The sequence below is a fragment of the Oncorhynchus clarkii genome, unplaced genomic scaffold (assembly GCF_045791955.1).
Source record: "Oncorhynchus clarkii lewisi isolate Uvic-CL-2024 unplaced genomic scaffold, UVic_Ocla_1.0 unplaced_contig_10824_pilon_pilon, whole genome shotgun sequence".
Lineage (NCBI taxonomy): Eukaryota > Metazoa > Chordata > Actinopteri > Salmoniformes > Salmonidae > Oncorhynchus > Oncorhynchus clarkii.
In genome coordinates, this window is record NW_027258587.1 from 27,501 (window position 1) to 55,386 (window position 27,886).

At 50.8% G+C, this 27,886-nt stretch overlaps 1 protein-coding gene across 1 annotated transcript in view; it reads left to right on the plus strand.

Annotated features, from left to right (window-relative positions):
- The window catches only part of LOC139397419 (RNA-binding protein 10-like), a 56,444-nt gene that overhangs the window by 26,618 nt on the left and 1,940 nt on the right, over nt 1-27,886 (plus strand). The window contains exons 13-16 of the mRNA XM_071144147.1: nt 1-158; nt 252-311; nt 24,295-24,483; nt 25,195-25,343. The exon at nt 1-158 is cut by the window's left edge and continues 55 nt beyond it. Of these exons, the coding sequence (XP_071000248.1) occupies nt 1-158; nt 252-311; nt 24,295-24,483; nt 25,195-25,343 (556 nt within the window). The remainder of the gene's footprint in view (nt 159-251; nt 312-24,294; nt 24,484-25,194; nt 25,344-27,886) is intronic.

Genomic DNA, 27,886 nt, shown 5'->3' on the forward strand with positions numbered 1-27,886 from the left:
TTCGCTCTCTCTCCTCTTCCTCCTCTTCCTGCTCCACCACCCCTGTGACCTCTATGGCTCCTCCCCCTGGTTACGCCCGGGTGCCTGGACACGGTCGCCTTGACGATCGCCGAGAGTCCGCCAGCGCTGACGCCGGTTATGCTGTCCTGGAGAAGAAGGTATCACTCACACGGACACACATGACACACACACACGCACACACACACACACACACACACACAGCTCTGACCCTTCTCCTCTTTGGCCTGTAGGGGGCGTTGTCTGAAAGACCTCAGATCATCCTGGACCAGCTCAGACACACAGACAGAGAGGTACACACCCCTTCTCCCTCCCTCTGTTCTCTCTCTCTCTCTCTCTCTCTCTCTCTCTCTCTCTCTCTCTCTCTCTCTCGCCAGGCCCGGCTCTAGGTATTTGGGGCCCTAAGAGAGATTTGGTTGGGGAGGGCCCCCCACCATGAGGGCCCCCCACCATTTATTGTTCGCCCTCTTGACGGTGGAGAGAAAATGTTTAGTTTTAAAGTTAATTTCCTATAATTCTACACATTTTGCCATGGGGCGTAGAGACCATGTTGCAAACACAAATACCCAGTGCAATCAAAGATTCCATTTTTTTGTGTGTTTTATATATATTTCCACGCTGAAGTTGGAATAATACTGTGAAATTGTGAAAATTATGATAATGTCCTTTTACTATTTGAGCTGTTTGAAAATAAATTTCAGCCTGTTTTGGTCGAGTTTTGGCCTTCCATGGTGACATCACCAGGCGGTAAATTAGTTAATTGACGAATAAGAAAGAGAGTTCCAAACCTCTCTGCCAATAACAGCTCATTTGAAGTTTTCTCCCCAACTCAGACCACCCCCAGACAGTCCTAGCAAAATTACAGCTTGAGAAATTGCTCATTGCTAAGAAGCTATTTTTGTTTCTAATTTAATTTATTTTTAAAATCACATGAAGGTACTTAATTGTTACCCAGAAATGATTTGATATTGACATAAAAACAGCTGGATTGGACCTTTAAAGCAATTTTTCTGCCATTATAATTATTTTGCCATGCGGGCAGAGAGAGACAATTTGCCCGGTCAGTATTCGGCCATGATTAAATCATTCGGCCATGATTTTTAAACGCTGATGCCGATTGTTGGGGGTCTCGGAGGCCGATATTAAATATAATTACATTTTAACATTTTGATGAGGCATTCTTCCATGAGGGCCTTCCCAGATTCTGTGATATCAGTGAGGAAGTACAGTCCTGTAAATGACATTCAGATAATGATATTATTTCAACATCTAACTATTTCCCCAATCGTCTTCAGGGTAAAAAAAATAAAAAGCCTTTCCTGTTTTGACAATTCTCAAGAAAACACCCGCTTTCAAATAATTTCACAAAAGATTACTTAAAGCTAACGAACAGTACGAGTCCAAATCAGCCATTTCACAATTGGATGCAGTGAAAACAGGACAGACGGCACAAACATTTCTTCAACAGAGGCTTCAAAACAGCGATATGTGTGACATTATAGAATGTTTTATGTGAAGGAAATTTTATTTTATTTTATTTTATTTAAACTTTATTTAACCAGGTAGGCCAGTTGAGAACAAGTTCTCATTTACAACTGCGTCCTGGCCAAGATGAAGCAAAGCAGTGCGGCACATACAACGACACAGAGTTACACATGGAGTAAAACAAACATACAGTCAATAATACAGTATAAACAAGTCTATATACAATGTGAGGAAATGAGGTGAGATAAGGGAGTTAAAGGCAAAAAAAGGCCATGGTGGCAAAGTAAATACAATATAGCAAGTAAAACACTGGAATGGTCGATTTGCAGTGGAAGAATGTGCAAAGTAGAAATAAAAATAATGGGGTGCAAAGGAGCAAAATAAATAAATTAAATACAGTAGGAAAAGAGGTAGTTGTTTGGGCTAAATTATAGGTGGGCTATGTACAGGTGCAGTAATCTGTGAGCTGCTCTGACAGTTGGTGCTTAAAGCTAATGAGGGAGGTAAGTGTTTCCAGTTTCAGAGATTTTTGTAGTTCGTTCCAGTCATTGGCAGCAGAGAACTGGAAGGAGAGGCAAACAAAGAAAGAATTGGTACCTGCCCATTTATTAGCCAATGATCTCTTCCACATTCACAGTTTACAATCTCAAAATTGCAGTCAGTGCTATAAAATAATAAATAAATAGCCAAATTTCAGAAAGAGAATTCCTTGCACTGCAAGCATCCGAAGAAAACAAGATTTTTTTTAAACGTGTAATATTGCAACTTTCAGCGATTAAGCTTTAATATCATCCATTGGGTAAAGACATTACTTGTGAAGGTAGACAGACCAGCAGAGAGCTGTTTACCTAAGAGCTTGAATCTATCCTGCAAACAGGGCGTTCAGAAAGTATTCAGACCCCTTGACGTTTTGCACATTTTGTTACGTTACAGCCTTATTCTAAAATGGATGAAATTGTTTCCCCCCCCCCATCAATCTACACACAGTACCCTATAATGACATCACAATACCCCATAATGACATCACAATACCCTATAATGACATCACAATACCCCATAATGACATCACAATACCCTATAATGACATCACAATACCCTATAATGACATCACAATACCCCATAATGACATCACAATACCCCATAACGACATCACAATACCCCATAATGACATCACAATACCCCATAATGACATCACAATACCCTATAATGACATCACAATACCCCATAATGACATCACAATACCCTATAATGACATCACAATACCCTATAATGACATCACAATACCCTATAATGACATCACAATACCCTATAATGACAAAGCAAAAACAGGTTTGTAGAAATTTTAGCAAAGTTCTTAAAAATAAAAAGCTGTAAAAAAATAAAAATACATAAATATTCAGACCCTTTACTCAGTACTTTTGTTAAAGCACCAGTGATTACAGCCTCCAGTCTTCTTGGGTATGACACGACAAGCTTGGCACACCTGTATTTGGGGAGTTTCTCCCATTCTTCTCTACAGCTCTGTCAGGTTGGATGGGGAGTGTCACTGCACAGCTATTTTCAGGTCTTTCCAGAGATGTTCGATTGGGTTCAAGTCCAGGCTCTGGCTGGGCCACTCAAGAACAGTCAGAGACTTGTACCGAAGCCACTCCTGTGTTGTCTTGGCTGTGTGCTTAGAGTCGTTGTCCTGTTGGAAGGTTGGAAGGTGAACCTTCACCCCAGTCTGAGGTCCTGAGCGCTCTGGAGCAGGTTTTCATCAAGGATCTCTCTGTACTTTGTACTTTGCTACATTCATCTTTCCCTTAATCCTGACTAGTCTCCCAGTCCCTGCAGCTGAAAAACATCCCTACAGCATGATGCTGCCACCACCATGTTTCACCATAGGGATGGTGCCAAGTTTCCTCCAGACATGAAGCTTAGCATTCAGGCCAAGAGTTTGATCTTGGTTTCATCAGACCAGAGAATCTTGTTTCTCATGGTCTGAGTCTTTAGGTGCCTTTTGGCAAACTCCAATCGGGCTGTCATGTGTCTTTTACTGAGGAGTGGTTTCCATCTGGCCACGATACCATAAAGGCCTAATTGGTGGAGTGCTGCAGCGATGGTTGTCCTTCTGGAAGGTTCTCCCATCTCCACAGAGGAACTATAGATCTGTCAGGGTGACCAACCGGTTCTTGGTCACCTTCCTGACCAAGGCCATTCTCCCCCGATTGCTCAGTTTGGCCGGGCGGCCAGCTCTAGGAAGAGACTTGGTGGTTCCAAACTTCTTCCATTGAAGAGTGATGGAGGACACTGTGTTCTTGGGGACCTTCAATGCTGCAAGCATGTTTTGGTACCCTTCCCCAGATCTGTGCCTCGACACAATCCTCTCTCGGAGCTCTACAGACAACTCCTTCAACCTCGTGGCTTGGTTTTTGCTCTGACATGCACTGTCAACTGTGGGACCTTATAATGACAGGAGTGTGCCTTTCCAAATCATGTCCAATCAATTGAATTTATCCCAGCTGGACTCCAATCAAGTTGTAGAGACATCTCAAGTATGTTCAATGGAAACAGGATGCACTTGAGCTCAATTTCAGGTCTCATAGCAAAGGGTCTGAATACTTATGTAAATAAGTTAGCATTTTTAATACATTTCCATAAAATTCTAAAAAACAGTTGCTTTGTCATTAAGGGGTATTGTGATGTCATTAACTTCTTGATTCTACTTGAGACGCATATGTCTCAAGTAGGCACCTGGAAATGCAAATGCGCTACGCTAAATGCTAAATGTACTCGTTTAAACTCAAACCTTGATCAAAATTCACAAGCAGGGTATTGAATTAAAGCTACACTCGTTGTGAACCTAGCCAACAAGTCAGATTTTTAAAATGCTTTTCGGCGAAAGCATGAGAAGGTATTATCTGATAGCATGCACCACCTGAAAATGCCTGAATGCGACGTAAACAAAGACTCTGCTTATCCGACGCAGCACAAAACGCAGATATAAAATATAAAACATTCATTACCTTTGACGAGCTTCTTTCTTGGCACTCCTATATGCCCCATAAACATCACTATTGGGTCTTTTTTTCGTTTAAATCGGTCCATATATACCCAAAATAGCTTTCTATGGAAGCTGTGTCATTCAGAAAAAAACATCGTTTTTTAACGCTGCATAATTTTTTTAAATTAAAAAAGTCGACGATAAACTTTCACAAAACACTTCGAAATCCTTTTGTAATCCAACTTTAGGTATTAGTAAACGTTTATAATCTATCAAAATGATTACAGGGCAATGTATATTCAATAGCTCCTCGTGTGCAAATCAATGGCTGCCCATGTCCACATTAACAACATCCTGGTGGAGACTGGAAGAAACGGAAGCCAGATAGATGGATTTTCCAACAATAAATTCAATTGAAAATGACGACAATGGCGACATCGTGTGGAATTTGTATGAATTGCATGCAGGTCGATATTACATTTTGTCCTCTTTTAACAACCCATGGAAGTGACTTATGGAAATTATTTTTAGCTTTCAGAGAGCAGTTTTTCTTGCGTTTTTCAATGAAACACACGATCTGTTATAGTCACAGCCGTGATTTAACCAGTTTTAGAAACTTCAGAGTGTTTTCTATCCACACATACTAATCATATGCATATACTATATTCCTGGCATGAGTAGCAGGACGCTGAAAAGTTGCGCGATTTTTAACAGAATGTTCGAAAAAGGAGGGGGTAGAAGTAAGAGGTGGGGTATTGTGATGTCATTAAGGGGTATTGTGATGTCATTAAGGGGTAGTGTGATGTCATTATGGGGTATTGTGATGTCATTAAGGGGTATTGTGATGTCATTAAGGGGTAGTGTGATGTCATTATCGGGTATTGTGATGTCATTAAGGGGTATTGTGATGTCATTAAGGGGTATAGTGATGTCATTATGGGGTATTGTGATGTCATTATGGGGTATTGTGATGTCATTAAGGGGTATTGTGATGTCATTAAGGGGTATAGTGTGTAGATTGACAAAGAAAAATATTTATTTAATACATTTTAGAACAAGGTTGTAACGTAACAAAATGTGTAAAAAGTTAACATGCATTGCTTGCTGTTTGGGGTTTTAGGCTGGGTTTCTGTACAGCACTTTGAGATATCAGCTGATGTACGAAGGGCTATATAAATAAAATTGATTTGATTTGATTTGAAGGGGTCTGAATACTTTCCGAATGCACTGGTCACACCTCCATCCCTGGTCACACCTCCATCCCTGGTCACAGCTCCATCCCTGGTCACACCTCCATCCCTAGTACCTGGTCACAGCTCCATCCCTGGTCACACCTCCATCCCTAGTACCTGGTCACAGCTCCATCCCTGGTCACACCTCCATCCCTAGTACCTGGTCACAGCTCCATCCCTGGTCACACCTTCATCCCTAGTACCTGGTCACAGCTCCATCCCTGGTCACACCTCCATCCCTAGTATCTGGTCACACCTCCATCCCTGGACACAGCTCCATCCCTGGTCACAGCTCCATCCCTAGTACCTGGTCACAGCTCCATCCCTAGTACCTGGTCACAGCTCCATCCCTAGTACCTGGTCACACCTCCATCCCTAGTACCGGGTCACACCTCCATCCCTAGTACCTAGTCACACCTCCATCCCTAGTACCTGGCCACAGCTCCATCCCTGGTCACACCTCCATCCCTAGTATCTGGTCACACCTCCATCCCTGGACACAGCTCCATCCCTGGTCACAGCTCCATCCCTAGTACCTGGTCACAGCTCCATCCCTAGTACCTGGTCACAGCTCCATCCCTAGTACCTGGTCACACCTCCATCCCTAGTACCTGGTCACACCTCCATCCTTAGTACCTGGTCATACCTCCATCCCTGGTCACAGCTCCATCCCTAGTACCTGGTCACACCTCCATCCCTGGTCACAGCTCCATCCCTAGAACCTGGTCACACCTCCATCCCTGGTCACACCTCCATCCCTAGTCACACCTCCATCCCTGGTCACACATCCATCCCTAGAACCTGGTCACAGCTCCAACCCTGGTCACACCTCCATCCCTGGTCACACCTCCATCCCTGGTCACAGCTCCATCCCTGGTCACAGCTCCATCCCTAGAACCTGGTCACACCTCCATCCCTGGTCACACCTCCATCCCTAGTACCTGGTCACAGCTCCATCCCTGGTCACACCTCCATCCCTGGTCACAGCTCCATCCCTGGTCACAGCTCCATCCCTAGTACCTGGTCACACCTTCATCCCTAGTACCTGGTCATACCTCCATCCCTAGTACCTGGTCTTACCTCCATCCCAAGTACCTGGTCACACCTCCATCCCTAGTACCTGGTCACAACTCCATCCCTAGTCACACCTGCATCCCTAGTACCTGGTCACACCTCAATCCCTAGTACCTGGTCACACCTCCATCCCTAGTCACACCTCCATCCCTAGTACCTGGTCACACCTTCATCCCTAGTACCTGGTCACACCTCCATCCCTAGTACCTGGTCACACCTTCATCCCTAGTACCTGGTCATACCTCCATCCCTAGTACCTGGTCACAGCTCCATCCCTAGTACCTGGTCACAGCTCCATCCCTAGTACCTGGTCACACCTCCATCCCTAGTACCTGGTCACACCTCCATCCCTAGTACCTGGTCACACCTCCATCCCTGGTCACAGCTCCATCCCTAGTACCTGGTCACACCTCCATCCCTGGTCACAGCTCCATCCCTAGAACCTGGTCACACCTCCATCCCTGGTCACACCTCCATCCCTGGTCACACCTCCATCCCTGGTCACACCTCCATCCCTGGTCACACCTCCATCCCTAGAACCTGGTCACAGCTCCATCCCTGGTCACACCTCCATCCCTGGTCACACCTCCATCCCTGGTCACAGCTCCATCCCTGGTCACAGCTCCATCCCTAGAACCTGGTCACACCTCCATCCCTGGTCACAGCTCCATCCCTGGTCACACCTCCATCCCTAGTACCTGGTCACACCTCCATCCTTAGTACCTGGTCACACCTCCATCCTTAGTACCTGGTCACACCTCCATCCCTGGTCACAGCTCCATCCCTGGTCACAGCTCCATCCCTAGAACCTGGTCACAACTCCATCCCTGGTCACACCTCCATCCCTAGTCACACCTCCATCCCTGGTCACACCTCCATCCCTAGAACCTGGTCACAGCTCCAACCCTGGTCACACCTCCATCCCTGGTCACACCTCCATCCCTGGTCACAGCTCCATCCCTGGTCACAGCTCCATCCCTAGAACCTGGTCACACCTCCATCCCTGGTCACACCTCCATCCCTAGTACCTGGTCACAGCTCCATCCCTGGTCACACCTCCATCCCTGGTCACAGCTCCATCCCTAGTACCTGGTCACACCTTCATCCCTAGTACCTGGTCATACCTCCATCCCTAGTACCTGGTCTTACCTCCATCCCAAGTACCTGGTCACACCTCCATCCCTAGTACCTGGTCACAACTCCATCCCTAGTCACACCTGCATCCCTAGTACCTGGTCACACCTCAATCCCTAGTACCTGGTCACACCTCCATCCCTAGTCACACCTCCATCCCTAGTACCTGGTCACACCTTCATCCCTAGTACCTGGTCACACCTCCATCCCTAGTACCTGGTCACACCTTCATCCCTAGTACCTGGTCATACCTCCATCCCTAGTACCTGGTCACAGCTCCATCCCTAGTACCTGGTCACAGCTCCATCCCTAGTACCTGGTCACACCTCCATCCCTAGTACCTGGTCACACCTCCATCCCTAGTACCTGGTCACACCTCCATCCCTGGTCACAGCTCCATCCCTAGTACCTGGTCACACCTCCATCCCTGGTCACAGCTCCATCCCTAGAACCTGGTCACACCTCCATCCCTGGTCACACCTCCATCCCTGGTCACACCTCCATCCCTGGTCACACCTCCATCCCTGGTCACACCTCCATCCCTAGAACCTGGTCACAGCTCCATCCCTGGTCACACCTCCATCCCTGGTCACACCTCCATCCCTGGTCACAGCTCCATCCCTGGTCACAGCTCCATCCCTAGAACCTGGTCACACCTCCATCCCTGGTCACACCTCCATCCCTAGTACCTGGTCACAGCTCCATCCCTGGTCACACCTCCATCCCTGGTCACACCTCCATCCCTGGTCACAGCTCCATCCCTGGTCACAGCTCCATCCCTAGTACCTGGTCACACCTTCATCCCTAGTACCTGGTAATACCTCCATCCCTAGTACCTGGTCACACCTCCATCCCTAGTACCTGGTCATACCTCCATCCCAAGTACCTGGTCACACCTCCATCCCTAGTACCTGGTCACACCTCCATCCCTAGTCACACCTGCATCCCTAGTACCTGGTCACATCTCAATTCCTAGTACCTGGTCACACCTCGATCCCTAGTACCTGGTCACACCTCCATCCCTAGTCACACCTGCATCCCTAGTACCTGGTCACACCTCAATTCCTAGTACCTGGTCACACCTCGATCCCTAGTCACACCTCCATCCCTAGTACCTGGTCACACCTTCATCCCTAGTACCTGGTCAAATCTCAATCCCTAGTACCTGGTCACAACTCCATCCCTAGTACCTGGTCACACCTTCATCCCTAGTACCTGGTCATACCTCCATCCCTAGTACCTGGTCACACCTCCATCCCTAGTACCTGGTCACACCTCCATCCCTAGTACCTGGTCACACCTCCATCCCTAGTACCTGGTCACACCTCCATCCCTGGTCACAGCTCCATCCCTAGTACCTGGTCACACCTCCATCCCTGGTCACACCTCCATCCCTAGGACCTGGTCACAGCTCCATCCCTGGTCACACCTCCATCCCTGGTCACACCTCCATCCCTGGTCACAGCTCCATCCCTGGTCACAGCTCCATCCCTAGAACCTGGTCACACCTCCATCCCTGGTCACACCTCCATCCCTAGTACCTGGTCACAGCTCCATCCCTGGTCACACCTCCATCCCTGGTCACACCTCCATCCCTGGTCACAGCTCCATCCCTGGTCACAGCTCCATTCCTAGTACCTGGTCACACCTTCATCCCTAGTACCTGGTCATACCTCCATCCCTAGTACCTGGTCACACCTGCATCCCTAGTACCTGGTCACACCTCAATTCCTAGTACCTGGTCACACCTCGATCCCTAGTACCTGGTCACACCTCCATCCCTAGTCACACCTGCATCCCTAGTTCCTGGTCACACCTCAATTCCTAGTACCTGGTCACACCTCGATCCCTAGTCACACCTCCATCCCTAGTACCTGGTCACACCTTCATCCCTAGTACCTGGTCATACCTCCATCCCTAGTACCTGGTCACAACTCCATCCCTAGTACCTGGTCACACCTTCATCCCTAGTACCTGGTCATACCTCCATCCCTAGTACCTGGTCACACCTCCATCCCTAGTACCTGGTCACACCTCCATCCCTAGTACCTGGTCACACCTCCATCCCTAGTCACACCTGCATCCCTAGTACCTGGTCACACCTCCATCCCTAGTACCTGGTCACACCTCCATCCCTAGTACCTGGTCACACCTCCATCCCTGGTCACAGCTCCATCCCTAGTACCTGGTCACACCTCCATCCCTGGTCACACCTCCATCCCTAGGACCTGGTCACAGCTCCATCCCTGGTCACACCTCCATCCCTGGTCACACCTCCATCCCTGGTCACAGCTCCATCCCTGGTCACAGCTCCATCCCTAGAACCTGGTCACACCTCCATCCCTGGTCACACCTCCATCCCTAGTACCTGGTCACAGCTCCATCCCTGGTCACACCTCCATCCCTGGTCACACCTCCATCCCTGGTCACAGCTCCATCCCTGGTCACAGCTCCATTCCTAGTACCTGGTCACACCTTCATCCCTAGTACCTGGTCATACCTCCATCCCTAGTACCTGGTCACACCTCCATCCCTAGTACCTGGTCATACCTCCATCCCAAGTACCTGGTCACACCTCCATCCCTAGTACCTGGTCACACCTCCATCCCTAGTCACACCTGCATCCCTAGTACCTGGTCACACCTCAATCCCTAGTACCTGGTCACACCTCCATCCCTAGTCACACCTCCATCCCTAGTACCTGGTCTTACCTTCATCCCTAGTACCTGGTCACAGCTCCATCCCTAGTACCTGGTCACAGCTCCATCCCTAGTACCTGGTCACACCTCCATCCCTAGTACCTGGTCACACCTCCATCCCTAGTACCTGGTCACACCTCCATCCCTGGTCACAGCTCCATCCCTAGTACCTGGTCACACCTCCATCCCTGGTCACAGCTCCATCCCTAGAACCTGGTCACACCTCCATCCCTGGTCACACCTCCATCCCTGGTCACACCTCCATCCCTGGTCACACCTCCATCCCTAGAACCTGGTCACAGCTCCATCCCTGGTCACACCTCCATCCCTGGTCACACCTCCATCCCTGGTCACAGCTCCATCCCTGGTCACAGCTCCATCCCTAGAACCTGGTCACACCTCCATCCCTGGTCACACCTCCATCCCTAGTACCTGGTCACAGCTCCATCCCTGGTCACACCTCCATCCCTGGTCACACCTCCATCCCTGGTCACAGTTCCATCCCTGGTCACAGCTCCATCCCTAGTACCTGGTCACACCTTCATCCCTAGTACCTGGTAATACCTCCATCCCTAGTACCTGGTCACACCTCCATCCCTAGTACCTGGTCATACCTCCATCCCAAGTACCTGGTCACAGCTCCATCCCTGGTCACAGCTCCATCCCTAGAACCTGGTCACACCTCCATCCCTGGTCACACCTCCATCCCTGGTCACACCTCCATCCCTAGAACCTGGTCACAGCTCCATCCCTGGTCACACCTCCATCCCTGGTCACACCTCCATCCCTGGTCACAGCTCCATCCCTGGTCACAGCTCCATCCCTAGAACCTGGTCACACCTCCATCCCTGGTCACACCTCCATCCCTAGTACCTGGTCACAGCTCCATCCCTGGTCACACCTCCATCCCTGGTCACACCTCCATCCCTGGTCACACCTCCATCCCTGGTCACAGCTCCATCCCTAGTACCTGGTCACACCTTCATCCCTAGTACCTGGTAATACCTCCATCCCTAGTACCTGGTCACACCTCCATCCCTAGTACCTGGTCATACCTCCATCCCAAGTACCTGGTCACACCTCCATCCCTAGTACCTGGTCACACCTCCATCCCTAGTCACACCTGCATCCCTAGTACCTGGTCACACCTCAATCCCTAGTACCTGGTCACACCTCCATCCCTAGTCACAACTCCATCCCTAGTACCTGGTCACACCTTCATCCCTAGTACCTGGTCATACCTGCATCCCTAGTACCTGGTCACACCTCCATCCCTAGTACCTGGTCACACCTCCATCCCTAGTACCTGTTCACACCTCCATCCCTAGTACCTGGTCACACCTCCATCCCTAGTCACACCTGCATCCCTAGTACCTGGTCACACCTCCATCCCTAGTACCTGGTCACACCTCCATCCCTAGTACCTGGTCACACCTCCATCCTGGTCACAGCTCCATCCCTAGTACCTGGTCACACCTCCATCCCTGGTCACACCTCCATCCCTAGAACCTGGTCACAGCTCCATCCCTGGTCACACCTCCATCCCTGGTCACACCTCCATCCCTGGTCACAGCTCCATCCCTGGTCACAGCTCCATCCCTAGAACCTGGTCACACCTCCATCCCTGGTCACACCTCCATCCCTAGTACCTGGTCACAGCTCCATCCCTGGTCACACCTCCATCCCTGGTCACACCTCCATCCCTGGTCACAGCTCCATCCCTGGTCACAGCTCCATTCCTAGTACCTGGTCACACCTTCATCCCTAGTACCTGGTCGTACCTCCATCCCTAGTACCTGGTCACACCTCCATCCCTAGTACCTGGTCATACCTCCATCCCAAGTACCTGGTCACACCTCCATCCCTAGTACCTGGTCACACCTCCATCCCTAGTCACACCTGCATCCCTAGTACCTGGTCACACCTCAATCCCTAGTACCTGGTCACACCTCCATCCCTAGTCACACCTCCATCCCTAGTACCTGGTCTTACCTTCATCCCTAGTACCTGGTCATACCTCCATCCCTAGTACTTGGTCACACCTCCATCCCTAGTACCTGGTCACACCTTCATCCCTAGTACCTGGTCATACTTCCATCCCTAGTACCTGGTCACACCTCCATCCCTAGTACCTGGTCACACCTCCATCCCTAGTACCTGGTCACACCTCCATCCCCAGTACCTGGTCACACCTCCATCCCTAGTCACCCCTGCATCCCTAGTACCTGGTCACACCTCCATCCCTAGTACCTGGTCACACCTCCATCGCTAGTACCTCGTCACACCTGCATCCCTAGTACCTGGTCACACCTCCATCCCTGGTCACACCTCCATCCCTAGTACCTGGTCACACCTCCATCCCTAGTACCTGGTCACACCTTCGTCCCTAGTCACACCTGCATCCCTAGTACCTGGTCACACCTCCATCCCTAGTACCTGGTCACACCTCCATCCCTAGTACCTGGTCACACCTCCATCCCTAGTCACACCTGCATCCCTAGTACCTGGTCACACCTCCATCCCTAGTCACACCTGCATCCCTAGTACCTGGTCACATCTCCATCCCTAGTACCTGGTCATACCTCCATCCCTAGTACCTGGTCACAGCTCCATCCCTAGTACCTTGTCACAGCTCCATCCCTAGTACCTGGTCACACCTCCATCCCTAGTACCTGGTCACACCTCCATCCCTAGTACCTGGTCACACCTCCATCCTTGGTCACAGCTCCATCCCTGGTCACAGCTCCATCCCTAGAACCTGGTCACACCTCCATCCCTGGTCACACCTCCATCCCTAGTACCTGGTCACAGCTCCATCCCTGGTCACACCTCCATCCCTGGTCACAGCTCCATCCCTAGTACCTGGTCACACCTTCATCCCTAGTACCTGGTCATACCTCCATCCCTAGTACCTGGTCACACCTCCATCCCTAGTACCTGGTCATACCTCCATCCCAAGTACCTGTTCACACCTCCATCCCTAGTACCTGGTCACAACTCCATCCCTAGTCACACCTGCATCCCTAGTACCTGGTCACACCTCAATCCCTAGTACCTGGTCACACCTTCATCCCTAGTACCTGGTCATACCTCCATCCCTAGTACCTGGTCACACCTCCATCCCTAGTACCTGGTCACACCTTCATCCCTAGTACTTGGTCATACCTCCATCCCTAGTACCTGGTCACACCTCCATCCCTAGTACCTGGTCACACCTCCATCCCTAGTACCTGGTCACACCTCCATCCCTAGTACCTGGTCACACCTCCATCCCTAGTCACACCTGCATCCTTAGTACCTGGTCACACCTCCATCCCTAGTCACACCTGCATCCCTAGTACCTGGTCACATCTCCATCCCTAGTACCTGGTCATACCTCCATCCCTAGTACCTGGTCACAGCTCCATCCCTAGTACCTGGTCACACCTCCATCCCTAGTACCTGGTCACACCTCCATCCCTAGTACCTGGTCACACCTCCATCCCTAGTACCTGGTCACACCTCCATCCCTGGTCACAGCTCCATCCCTAGTACCTGGTCACACCTCCATCCCTGGTCACAGCTCCATCCCTAGAACCTGGTCACACCTCCATCCCTGGTCACACCTCCATCCCTGGTCACACCTCCATCCCTGGTCACACCTCCATCCCTGGTCACACCTCCATCCCTGGTCACAGCTCCATCCCTGGTCACAGCTCCATCCCTAGAACCTGGTCACACCTCCATCCCTGGTCACACCTCCATCCCTAGTACCTGGTCACAGCTCCATCCCTGGTCACACCTCCATCCCTGGTCACACCTCCATCCCTGGTCACAGCTCCATCCCTGGTCACAGCTCCATCCCTAGTACCTGGTCACACCTTCATCCCTAGTACCTGGTCATACCTCCATCCCTAGTACCTGGTCACACCTCCATCCCTAGTACCTGGTCATACCTCCATCCCAAGTACCTGGTCACACCTCCATCCCTAGTACCTGGTCACAACTCGATCCCTAGTCACACCTGCATCCCTAGTACCTGGTCACACCTCAATCCCTAGTACCTGGTCACACCTCCATCCCTAGTCACACCTCCATCCCTAGTACCTGGTCACACCTTCATCCCTAGTACCTGGTCATACCTCCATCCCTAGTACCTGGTCACACCTCCATCCCTAGTACCTGGTCACACCTCCATCCCTAGTACCTGGTCACACCTCCATCCCTAGTACCTGGTCACACCTCCATCCCTAGTACCTGGTCACACCTCCATCCCTAGTCACACCTGCATCCCTAGTACCTGGTCACACCTCAATTCCTAGTACCTGGTCACACCTCCATCCCTAGTCACACCTCCATCCCTAGTACCTGGTCACACCTTCATCCCTAGTACCTGGTCATACCTCCATCCCTAGTACCTGGTCACAACTCCATCCCTAGTACCTGGTCACACCTTCATCCCTAGTACCTGGTCATACCTCCATCCCTAGTACCTGGTCACACCTCCATCCCTAGTACCTGGTCACACCTCCATCCCTAGTACCTGGTCACACCTCCATCCCTAGTCACACCTGCATCCCTAGTACCTGGTCACACCTCCATCCCTAGTACCTGGTCACACCTCCATCCCTAGTACCTGGTCACACCTCCATCCCTGGTCACAGCTCCATCCCTAGTACCTGGTCACACCTCCATCCCTGGTCACACCTCCATCCGTAGGACCTGGTCACAGCTCCATCCCTGGTCACACCTCCATCCCTGGTCACACCTCCATCCCTGGTCACAGCTCCATCCCTGGTCACAGCTCCATCCCTAGAACCTGGTCACACCTCCATCCCTGGTCACACCTCCATCCCTAGTACCTGGTCACAGCTCCATCCCTGGTCACACCTCCATCCCTGGTCACACCTCCATCCCTGGTCACAGCTCCATCCCTGGTCACAGCTCCATTCCTAGTACCTGGTCACACCTTCATCCCTAGTACCTGGTCATACCTCCATCCCTAGTACCTGGTCACACCTCCATCCCTAGTACCTGGTCATACCTCCATCCCAAGTACCTGGTCACACCTCCATCCCTAGTACCTGGTCACACCTCCATCCCTAGTCACACCTGCATCCCTAGTACCTGGTCACACCTCAATCCCTAGTACCTGGTCACACCTCCATCCCTGGTCACACCTCCATCCCTAGTCACACCTCCATCCCTAGTACCTGGTCTTACCTTCATCCCTAGTACCTGGTCACAGCTCCATCCCTAGTACCTGGTCACAGCTCCATCCCTAGTACCTGGTCACACCTCCATCCCTAGTACCTGGTCACACCTCCATCCCTAGTACCTGGTCACACCTCCATCCCTGGTCACACCTCCATCCCTAGTACCTGGTCACACCTCCATCCCTGGTCACAGCTCCATCCCTAGAACCTGGTCACACCTCCATCCCTGGTCACACCTCCATCCCTGGTCACACCTCCATCCCTGGTCACACCTCCATCCCTAGAACCTGGTCACAGCTCCATCCCTGGTCACACCTCCATCCCTGGTCACACCTCCATCCCTGGTCACAGCTCCATCCCTGGTCACGGCTCCATCCCTAGAACCTGGTCACACCTCCATCCCTGGTCACACCTCCATCCCTAGTACCTGGTCACAGCTCCATCCCTGGTCACACCTCCATCCCTGGTCACACCTCCATCCCTGGTCACAGCTCCATCCCTGGTCACAGCTCCATCCCTAGTACCTGGTCACACTTTCATCCCTAGTACCTGGTAATACCTCCATCCCTAGTACCTGGTCACACCTCCATCCCTAGTACCTGGTCATACCTCCATCCCAAGTACCTGGTCACACCTCCATCCCTAGTACCTGGTCACACCTCCATCCCTAGTCACACCTGCATCCCTAGTACCTGGTCACACCTCAATCCCTAGTACCTGGTCACACCTCCATCCCTAGTCACACCTCCATCCCTAGTACCTGGTCACACCTTCATCCCTAGTACCTGGTCATACCTCCATCCCTAGTACCTGGTCACAACTCCATCCCTAGTACCTGGTCACACCTTCATCCCTAGTACCTGGTCATACCTGCATCCCTAGTACCTGGTCACACCTCCATCCCTAGTACCTGGTCACACCTCCATCCCTAGTACCTGTTCACACCTCCATCCCTAGTACCTGGTCACACCTCCATCCCTAGTCACACCTGCATCCCTAGTACCTGGCCACACCTCCATCCCTAGTACCTGGTCACACCTCCATCCCTAGTACCTGGTCACAGCTCCATCCCTGGTCACAGCTCCATCCCTAGAACCTGGTCACACCTCCATCCCTGGTCACACCTCCATCCCTAGTACCTGGTCACAGCTCCATCCCTGGTCACAGCTCCATCCCTGGTCACAGCTCCATTCCTAGTACCTGGTCACACCTTCATCCCTAGTACCTGGTCGTACCTCCATCCCTAGTACCTGGTCACACCTCCATCCCTAGTACCTGGTCATACCTCCATCCCAAGTACCTGGTCACACCTCCATCCCTAGTACCTGGTCACACCTCCATCCCTAGTCACACCTGCATCCCTAGTACCTGGTCACACCTCAATCCCTAGTACCTGGTCACACCTCCATCCCTAGTCACACCTCCATCCCTAGTACCTGGTCTTACCTTCATCCCTAGTACCTGGTCATACCTCCATCCCTAGTACTTGGTCACACCTCCATCCCTAGTACCTGGTCACACCTTCATCCCTAGTACCTGGTCATACTTCCATCCCTAGTACCTGGTCACACCTCCATCCCTAGTACCTGGTCACACCTCCATCCCTAGTACCTGGTCACACCTCCATCCCCAGTACCTGGTCACACCTCCATCCCTAGTCACCCCTGCATCCCTAGTACCTGGTCACACCTCCATCCCTAGTACCTGGTCACACCTCCATCGCTAGTACCTGGTCACACCTCCATCCCTAGTACCTGGTCACACCTCCATCCCTAGTCACACCTGCATCCCTAGTACCTGGTCACACCTCCATCCCTGGTCACACCTCCATCCCTAGTACCTGGTCACACCTCCATCCCTAGTACCTGGTCACACCTTCGTCCCTAGTCACACCTGCATCCCTAGTACCTGGTCACACCTCCATCCCTAGTACCTGGTCACACCTCCATCCCTAGTACCTGGTCACACCTCCATCCCTAGTCACACCTGCATCCCTAGTACCTGGTCACACCTCCATCCCTAGTCACACCTGCATCCCTAGTACCTGGTCACATCTCCATCCCTAGTACCTGGTCATACCTCCATCCCTAGTACCTGGTCACAGCTCCATCCCTAGTACCTTGTCACAGCTCCATCCCTAGTACCTGGTCACACCTCCATCCCTAGTACCTGGTCACACCTCCATCCCTAGTACCTGGTCACACCTCCATCCCTGGTCACAGCTCCATCCCTGGTCACAGCTCCATCCCTAGAACCTGGTCACACCTCCATCCCTGGTCACACCTCCATCCCTAGTACCTGGTCACAGCTCCATCCCTGGTCACACCTCCATCCCTGGTCACAGCTCCATCCCTGGTACCTGGTCACACCTTCATCCCTAGTACCTGGTCACACCTCCATCCCTAGTACCTGGTCACACCTCCATCCCTAGTACCTGGTCACACCTCCATCCCTGGTCACAGCTCCATCCCTGGTCACAGCTCCATCCCTAGAACCTGGTCACACCTCCATCCCTGGTCACACCTCCATCCCTAGTACCTGGTCACAGCTCCATCCCTGGTCACACCTCCATCCCTGGTCACAGCTCCATCCCTAGTACCTGGTCACACCTTCATCCCTAGTACCTGGTCATACCTCCATCCCTAGTACCTGGTCACACCTCCATCCCTAGGACCTGGTCATACCTCCATCCCAAGTACCTGTTCACACCTCCATCCCTAGTACCTGGTCACAACTCCATCCCTAGTCACACCTGCATCCCTAGTACCTGGTCACACCTCAATCCCTAGTACCTGGTCACACCTCCATCCCTAGTCACACCTCCATCCCTAGTACCTGGTCACACCTTCATCCCTAGTACCTGGTCATACCTCCATCCCTAGTACCTGGTCACACCTCCATCCCTAGTACCTGGTCACACCTTCATCCCTAGTACTTGGTCATACCTCCATCCCTAGTACCTGGTCACACCTCCATCCCTAGTACCTGGTCACACCTCCATCCCTAGTACCTGGTCACACCTCCATCCCTAGTACCTGGTCACACCTCCATCCCTAGTCACACCTGCATCCCTAGTACCTGGTCACACCTCCATCCCTAGTCACACCTGCATCCCTAGTACCTGGTCACATCTCCATCCCTAGTACCTGGTCATACCTCCATCCCTAGTACCTGGTCACAGCTCCATCCCTAGTACCTGGTCACACCTCCATCCCTGGTCACAGCTCCATCCCTAGAACCTGGTCACACCTCCATCCCTGGTCACACCTCCATCCCTGGTCACACCTCCATCCCTGGTCACACCTCCATCCCTGGTCACACCTCCATCCCTAGAACCTGGTCACACCTCCATCCCTGGTCACACCTCCATCCCTGGTCACAGCTCCATCCCTGGTCACACCTCCATCCCTGGTCACACCTCCATCCCTGGTCACAGCTCCATCCCTGGTCACAGCTCCATCCCTAGAACCTGGTCACACCTCCATCCCTGGTCACACCTCCATCCCTAGTACCTGGTCACAGCTCCATCCCTGGTCACACCTCCATCCCTGGTCACACCTCCATCCCTGGTCACAGCTCCATCCCTGGTCACAGCTCCATCCCTAGTACCTGGTCACACCTTCATCCCTAGTACCTGGTCATACCTCCATCCCTAGTACCTGGTCACACCTCCATCCCTAGTACCTGGTCATACCTCCATCCCAAGTACCTGGTCACACCTCCATCCCTAGTACCTGGTCACAACTCGATCCCTAGTCACACCTGCATCCCTAGTACCTGGTCACACCTCAATCCCTAGTACCTGGTCACACCTCCATCCCTAGTCACACCTCCATCCCTAGTACCTGGTCACACCTTCATCCCTAGTACCTGGTCATACCTCCATCCCTAGTACCTGGTCACACCTCCATCCCTAGTACCTGGTCACACCTTCATCCCTAGTACTTGGTCATACCTCCATCCCTAGTACCTGGTCACACCTCCATCCCTAGTACCTGGTCACACCTCCATCCCTAGTACCTGGTCACACCTCCATCCCTAGTACCTGGTCACACCTCCATCCCTAGTCACACCTGCATCCCTAGTACCTGGTCACACCTCCATCCCTGGTCACAGCTGCATCCCTAGAACCTGGTCACACCTCCATCCCTGGTCACACCTCCATCCCTAGTACCTGGTCACACCTCCATCCCTAGTCCCTGGTCACTCCTTCATCCCTAGTACCTGGTCACACCTCCATCCCTAGCACCTGGTCACAGCTCCATCCCTGGTCACACCTCCATCCCTGGTCACACCTCCATCCCTGGTCACAGCTCCATCCCTGGTCACAGCTCCATCCCTAGTACCTGGTCACACCTCCATCCCTGGTCACAGCTCCATCCCTAGAAACTGGTCACACCTCAGTCCCTGGTCACACCTCCATCCCTGGTCACACCTCCATCCCTAGAACCTGGTCACAGCTCCATCCCTGGTCACACCTCCATCCCTGGTCACACCTCCATCCCTGGTCACAGCTCCATCCCTGGTCACAGCTCCATCCCTAGAACCTGGTCACACCTCCATCCCTGGTCACACCTCCATCCCTAGTACCTGGTCACAGCTCCATCCCTGGTCACACCTCCATCCCTGGTCACACCTCCATCCCTGGTCACACCTCCATCCCTGGTCACAGCTCCATTCCTAGTACCTGGTCACACCTTCATCCCTAGTACCTGGTCATACCTCCATCCCTAGTACCTGGTCACACCTCCATCCCAAGTACCTGGTCACACCTCCATTCCTAGTACCTGGTCACACCTCCATCCCTAGTCACACCTGCATCCCTAGTACCTGGTCACACCTCAATCCCTAGTACCTGGTCACACCTCCATCCCTAGTCACACCTCCATCCCTAGTACCTGGTCTTACCTTCATCCCTAGTACCTGGTCATACCTCCATCCCTAGTACCTGGTCACACCTCCATCCCTAGTACCTGGTCACACCTTCATCCCTAGTACCTGGTCATACCTCCATCCCTAGTACCTGGTCACACCTCCATCCCTAGTACCTGGTCACACCTCCATCCCTAGTACCTGGTCACACCTCCATCCACAGTACCTGGTCACACCCCCATCCCTAGTCACCCCTGCATCCCTAGTACCTGGTCACACCTCCATCCCTAGTACCTGGTCACACCTCCATCGCTAGTACCTGATCACACCTCCATCCCTAGTACCTGGTCACACCTCCATCCCTAGTCACACCTGCATCCCTAGTACCTGGTCACACCTCCATCCCTGGTCACACCTCCATCCCTAGTACCTGGTCACACCTCCATCCCTAGTACCTGGTCACACCTCCATCCCTAGTCACTCCTGCATCCCTAGTACCTGGTCACACCTCCATCCCTAGTACCTGGTCACACCTCCATCCCTAGTACCTGGTCAAACCTCCATCCCTAGTACCTGGTCACACCTCCATCCCTAGTACCTGGTCACACCTCCATCCCTAGTACCTGGTCACACCTCCATCCACAGTACCTGGTCACACCTCCATCCCTAGTCACCCCTGCATCCCTAGTACCTGGTCACACCTCCATCCCTAGTACCTGGTCACACCTCCATCGCTAGTACCTGATCACACCTCCATCCCTAGTACCTGGTCACACCTCCATCCCTAGTCACACCTGCATCCCTAGTACCTGGTCACACCTCCATCCCTGGTCACACCTCCATCCCTAGTACCTGGTCACACCTCCATCCCTAGTACCTGGTCACACCTTCGTCCCTAGTCACACCTGCATCCCTAGTACCTGGTCACACCTCCATCCCTAGTACCTGGTCACACCTGCATCCCTAGTACCTGGTCACACCTCCATCCCTAGTACCTGGTCACACCTCCATCCCTAGTCACACCTGCATCCCTAGTACCTGGTCACACCTCCATCCCTAGTCACACCTGCATCCCTAGTACCTGGTCACATCTCCATCCCTAGTCACACCTGCATCCCTAGTACCTGGTCACACCTCCATCCCTAGTCACACCTGCATCCCTAGTACCTGGTCACACCTCCATCCCTAGTCACACCTGCATCCCTAGTACCTGGTCACACCTCCATCCCTAGTCACACCTGCATCCCTAGTACCTGGTCACACCTCCATCCCTAATGCCTGATGACACATCTATCCAAGTACCTGGTCACACCTCCATCCCTAATGCCTGGTCACACTTTCCTCCCCATTTCCTCCCCATTGAGTCAGGTAGAACACGCTGCTCTACTTGCCTCCCCATTGAGACAGGTAGAACACGCTGCTCTACTTCCCTCCCCATTGAGTCAGGTAGAACACGCTGCTCTACTTCCCTCCCCATTGAGACAGGTAGAACACGCTGCTCTACTTCCCTCCCCATTGAGACAGGTAGAACACGCTGCTCTACTTCCCCACCCCATTGAGTCAGGTAGAACACGCTGTTCTACTTCACACCCCATTGAGTCAGGTAGAACACGCTGCTCTACTTTCCTCCCCATTGAGTCAGGTAGAACACGCTGCTCTACTTCCCTCCCCATTGAGTCAGGTAGAACACGCTGCTCTACTTCTCTCCCCATTGAGACAGGTAGAACACGCTGTTCTACTTCCCTCCCCATTGAGTTAGGTAGAACACCTGCTCTACTTTCCTCCCCATTGAGTCAGGTAGAACACACTGCTCTACTTTCCTCCCCATTGAGTCAGGTAGAACACGCTGCTCTACTTCCCACCCCATTGAGTCAGGTAGAACACGCTGCTCTACTTCCCTCCCCATTGAGTCAGGTAGAACACGCTGCTCTACTTCCCACCCCATTGAGTCAGGTAGAACACGCTGCTCTACTTCCCACCCCATTGAGTCAGGTAGAACACGCTGCTCTACTTCCCTCCCCATTGAGTCAGGTAGAACACGCTGCTCTACTTCCCTCCCCATTGAGTCAGGTAGAACACGCTGCTCTACTTCCCTCCCATTGAGTCAGGTAGAACACCTTGCTCTACTTCCCTCCCCATTGAGTCAGGTAGAACACGCTGCTCTACTTCCCTCCCCATTGAGTCAGGTAGAACACCTTGCTCTTCTTCCCTCCCCATTGAGTCAGGTAGAACACGCTGCTCTACTTCCTACCCCATTGAGTCAGGTAGAACACCTTGCTCTACTTTCCTCCCCATTGAGACAGTTAGAGCACGCTGCTCTACTTCCCTCCCCATTGAGTCAGGTAGAACACGCTGCTCTACTTCGCTCCCCATTGAGTCAGGTAGAACATCCTGCTCTACTTTCCTCCCCATTGAGTCAGGTAGAACACACTGCTCTACTTCCCACCCCATTGAGTCAGGTAGAACACGCTGCTCTACTTCCCACCCCATTGAGTCAGGTAGAACACCTTGCTCTACTTCCCTCCCCATTGAGTCAGGTAGAACACGCTGCTCTACTTCCCTCCCCATTGAGTCAGGTAGAACACCTGCTCTACTTCCCTCCCCATTGAGTCAGGTAGAACACACTGCTCTACTTCCCTCCCCATTGAGTCAGGTAGAACACACTGCTCTATTTCCCTCCCCATTGAGTCAGGTAGAACACGCTGCTCTACTTCCCTCCCCATTGAGTCAGGTAGAACACGCTGCTCTACTTCCCTCCCCATTGAGTCAAGTAGAACACGCTGCTCTACTTCCCTCCCCATTGAGTCAAGTAGAACACGCTGCTCTACTTCCCTCCCCATTGAGTCAGGTAGAACACACTGCTCTACTTCCCTCCCCATTGAGTCAGGTAGAACACGCTGCTCTACTTCCCTCCCCATTGAGTCAGGTAGAACACACTGCTCTACTTCCCTCCCCATTGAGTCAGGTAGAACACACTGCTCTACTTCCCTCCCCATTGAGTCAGGTAGAACACACTGCTCTACTTCCCTCCCCATTGAGTCAGGTAGAACACACTGCTCTACTTCCCTCCCCATTGAGTCAGGTAGAACACGCTGCTCTACTTCCCTCCCCATTGAGTCAGGTAGAACACGCTGCTCTACTTCCCTCCCCATTGAGTCAAGTAGAACACGCTGCTCTACTTCCCTCCCCATTGAGTCAAGTAGAACACGCTGCTCTACTTCCCTCCCCATTGAGTCAGGTAGAACACACTGCTCTACTTCCCTCCCCATTGAGTCAGGTAGAACACGCTGCTCTACTTTCCTCCCCATTGAGTCAGGTAGAACACGCTGCTCTACTTCCCTCCCCATTGAGTCAGGTAGAACACACTGCTCTACTTCCCTCCCCATTGAGTCAGGTAGAACACGCTGCTCTACTTCCCTCCCCATTGAGTCAGGTAGAACACGCTGCTCTACTTCCCTCCCCATTGAGTCAGGTAGAACACGCTGCTCTACTTCCCTCCCCATTGAGTCAGGTAGAACACGCTGCTCTCTCCTGGTGCACCTCCCCTCTTTTTCTTTCTCTGCCATCTCTCTTCACTTCACAGTTTTTTTCTCCCTCTTTAGCGCTCTCCACCTCAGGTGCAGGGTTTGGTTCCGGCCTACAGCGGCGAGACGGACAGCGAGGGAGAGGAGGGAGGAGAGAAGGATGAGAGGATGACAGACTGGGCTAAACTAGCCTGTCTGCTGTGTAGGAGACAGTTCCCCAGCAAGGAGGCTCTCATACGACACCAACAGCTCTCAGAGCTACACAAGGTGCTTATAACATGCCTACGGAGTAACATAACACAGACATGAAGCCACGCTGTAATATTTTACTATAACTATGTAATAAGGCATTTTCCAAATTGGTGGTTGACTTCCATATAAGGCCTGAACTGAAGTGGCTCACATCTCACCTCTTCTGATGTCAGAGCTGTTTCTGTCTTCTGATGAGAAAGGAGGTGATCCATAGGAGTTCCACAGCTGTCCCAGTTTCTCTTGACTGTTAATCTGCAGTCCCAGTTCATCTTGACTGTTAATCTGCAGTCCCAGTTTATCTTGACTGTTAATCTGCAGTCCCAGTTTATCTAGACTGTTAATCTGCTGTCCCAGTTTATCTTGACTGTTAATCTGCAGTCCCAGTTTATCTTGACTGTTAATCTGCCGTCCCAGTTTATCTTGACTGTTAATCTGCCGTGATCTTTAGCCTTCAGTTTAACCCCGTGACCCCTATCCGAGTGGGGTATTCCAGAAAAACAGGATTATTAAATCAACGAGCTAACTTTGATGAACTGCCACATATAACTCGAGGTATTTTCTGGTTGATTTAAGAAAGCTGCTGTTTCCTTTGTGTATTGACTGTTGATGTCCAATCAGTTAAACCTTGTCACTTTTGGACAGTTAGGTGGCTCATTGATCCAGCTTTCTGGAACATATTCCCCTTGACCTCTGACTAACCTTTAACCTCTTCATCTCCTCCCTCAGCAAAACCTGGAGCAGCGGAGGTCACAGCAAGAGGGGGGTATAGGGGCGGGGGCGGGGGTGGGGGCGGGTGCGGGGGTGGGGGAGAGGAAAGACAAAGGAGGGCCGTCCACAGAGCCACCAGACCCCAAGAAGAGGAAGTACAGCCCCCTGTAAGCACTGCTGTCTCACACACACACACACACACACACACACACACACACACACACACACAGACACACACAGATGACGCTGGAGAAGAAGGCTGACATTTTAGGTGTTCTGATCCAATTGTGTTTTTTTGTTTTGTTTCTTTCGGTGTTGTTTATAAGTTATTATGTACATAATGTTGCTGCTACTGTCTCTTATGACCGAAAATAACTTCTGGACATCAGAACTGTGATTATTCACCACGAACATCAGAACTGTGATTATTCACCACGAACATCAGAACTGTGATGACTCACCACGAACATCAGAACTGTGATGATTCACCACGAACATCAGAACTGTGATGATTCACCACGAACATCAGAACTGTGATTATTCACCACGAACATCAGAACTGTGATGACTCACCACGAACATCAGAACTGTGATGATTCACCACGAACATCAGAACTGTGATGATTCACCACGAACATCAGAACTGTGATGATTCACCACGAACATCAGAACTGTGATGACTCACCACGAACATCAGAACTGTGATTATTCACCACGAACATCAGAACTGTGATTATTCACCACGAACATCAGAACTGTGATGACTCACCACGAACATCAGAACTGTGATGATTCACCACGAACATCAGAACTGTGATTATTCACCACGAACATCAGAACTGTGATGATTCACCACGAACATCAGAACTGTGATTATTCACCACGAACATCAGAACTGTGATGATTCACCACGAACATCAGAACTGTGATGATTCACCACGAACATCAGAACTGTGATGACTCACCACGAACATCAGAACTGTGATTATTCACCACGAACATCATAACTGTGATTATTCACCACGAACATCATAACTGTGATTATTCACCACGAACATCAGAACTGTGATTATTCACCACGAACATCATAACTGTGATTATTCACCACGAACATCATAACTGTGATTATTCACCACGAACATCAGAACTGTGATTATTCACCACGAACATCAGAACTGTGATTATTCACCACGAACATCAGAACTGTGATTATTCACCACGAACATCAGAACTGTGATTATTCACCACGAACATCAGAACTGTGATTATTCACCACGAACATCAGAACTGTGATTATTCACCACGAACATCAGAACTGTGATTATTCACCACAAACATCAGAACTGTGATTATTCACCATGAACATCAGAACTGTGATTATTCACCACGAACATCAGAACTGTGATGATTCACCACGAACATCAGAACTGTGATTATTCACCACGAACATCAGAACTGTGATTATTCACCACGAACATCAGAACTGTGATGATTCACCACGAACATCAGAACTGTGATGATTCACCACGAACATCAGAACTGTGATGATTCACCACGAACATCAGAACTGTGATTATTCACCACGAACTGTCAGAATCCTTTTTTTCCTTTAACGAGTCTGACGTGAATGACATACTGCTCTCCTGGGAACAGGCCCAGATCCCCGTCATTTGCATGAAAAGAGAATTGGCAGGCGATTTAATAAAAAAGGATTCTGCCAGTCGGAAGTTTATATACACTTAGGTTGGAGTCATTAAAACTAGTTTACATACACTCAGGTTGGAGTCATTAAAACTAGTTTACATACACTTAGGTTGGAGTCATTAAAACTAGTTTACATACACTTAGGTTGGAGTCATTAAAACTAGTTTACATACACTTAGGTTGGAGTCATTAAAACTAGTTTACATACACTTAGGTTGGAGTCATTAAAACTAGTTTACATACACTTAGGTTGGAGTCATTAAAACTAGTTTACATACACTTAGGTTGGAGTCATTAAAACTAGTTTACATACACTCCACAAATTTCTTGTTAACAAACTATAGTTTTGGCAAGTCAGTTAGGACATCTACTTTGTGCATGACACAAATAAATTTTCCAACAATTGTTTACAGGCAGATTAATTCACTTATAATTCACTGTATCACAATTCCAGTGGGTCAGAAGTTTACATACACTAAGTTGACTGTGCCTTTAAACAGCTTGGAAAATTCCAGAAAATGATGTCATAGCTTTAGAAGCTTCTGATAGGCTAATTGACATCATTTGAGTCAATTGGAAGTGTACCTGTGGATGTATTTCAAGGTCTACCTTCAAACTCAGTGCCTCTTTGCTTGACATCATGTGGAAATCAAAAGAAATCAGCCAAGACCTCAAACAAATTGTAGACCTCCACAACTTTGGTTCATCCATTGGGGGCAATTTCCAAATGCCTGAAGGTACCACATTCATCTGTACAAACAATAGTACGCAAGTATAAACACCATGGGACCTCGCAGCCGTCATACCGCTCAGGAAGGAGATGCGTTCTGTCTCCTAGAGATGAACGTACTTTGGTGTGAAAAGTGCAAATCAATCCCAGAACAACTGAAAAGGACCTTGTGAAGATGCTGGAGGAAACAGGTACAAAAGTATCTATATCCACAGTGAAACGAGTCCTATATCGACATAACCTGAAAGGCCGCTCAGCAAGGAAGAAGCTACTGCT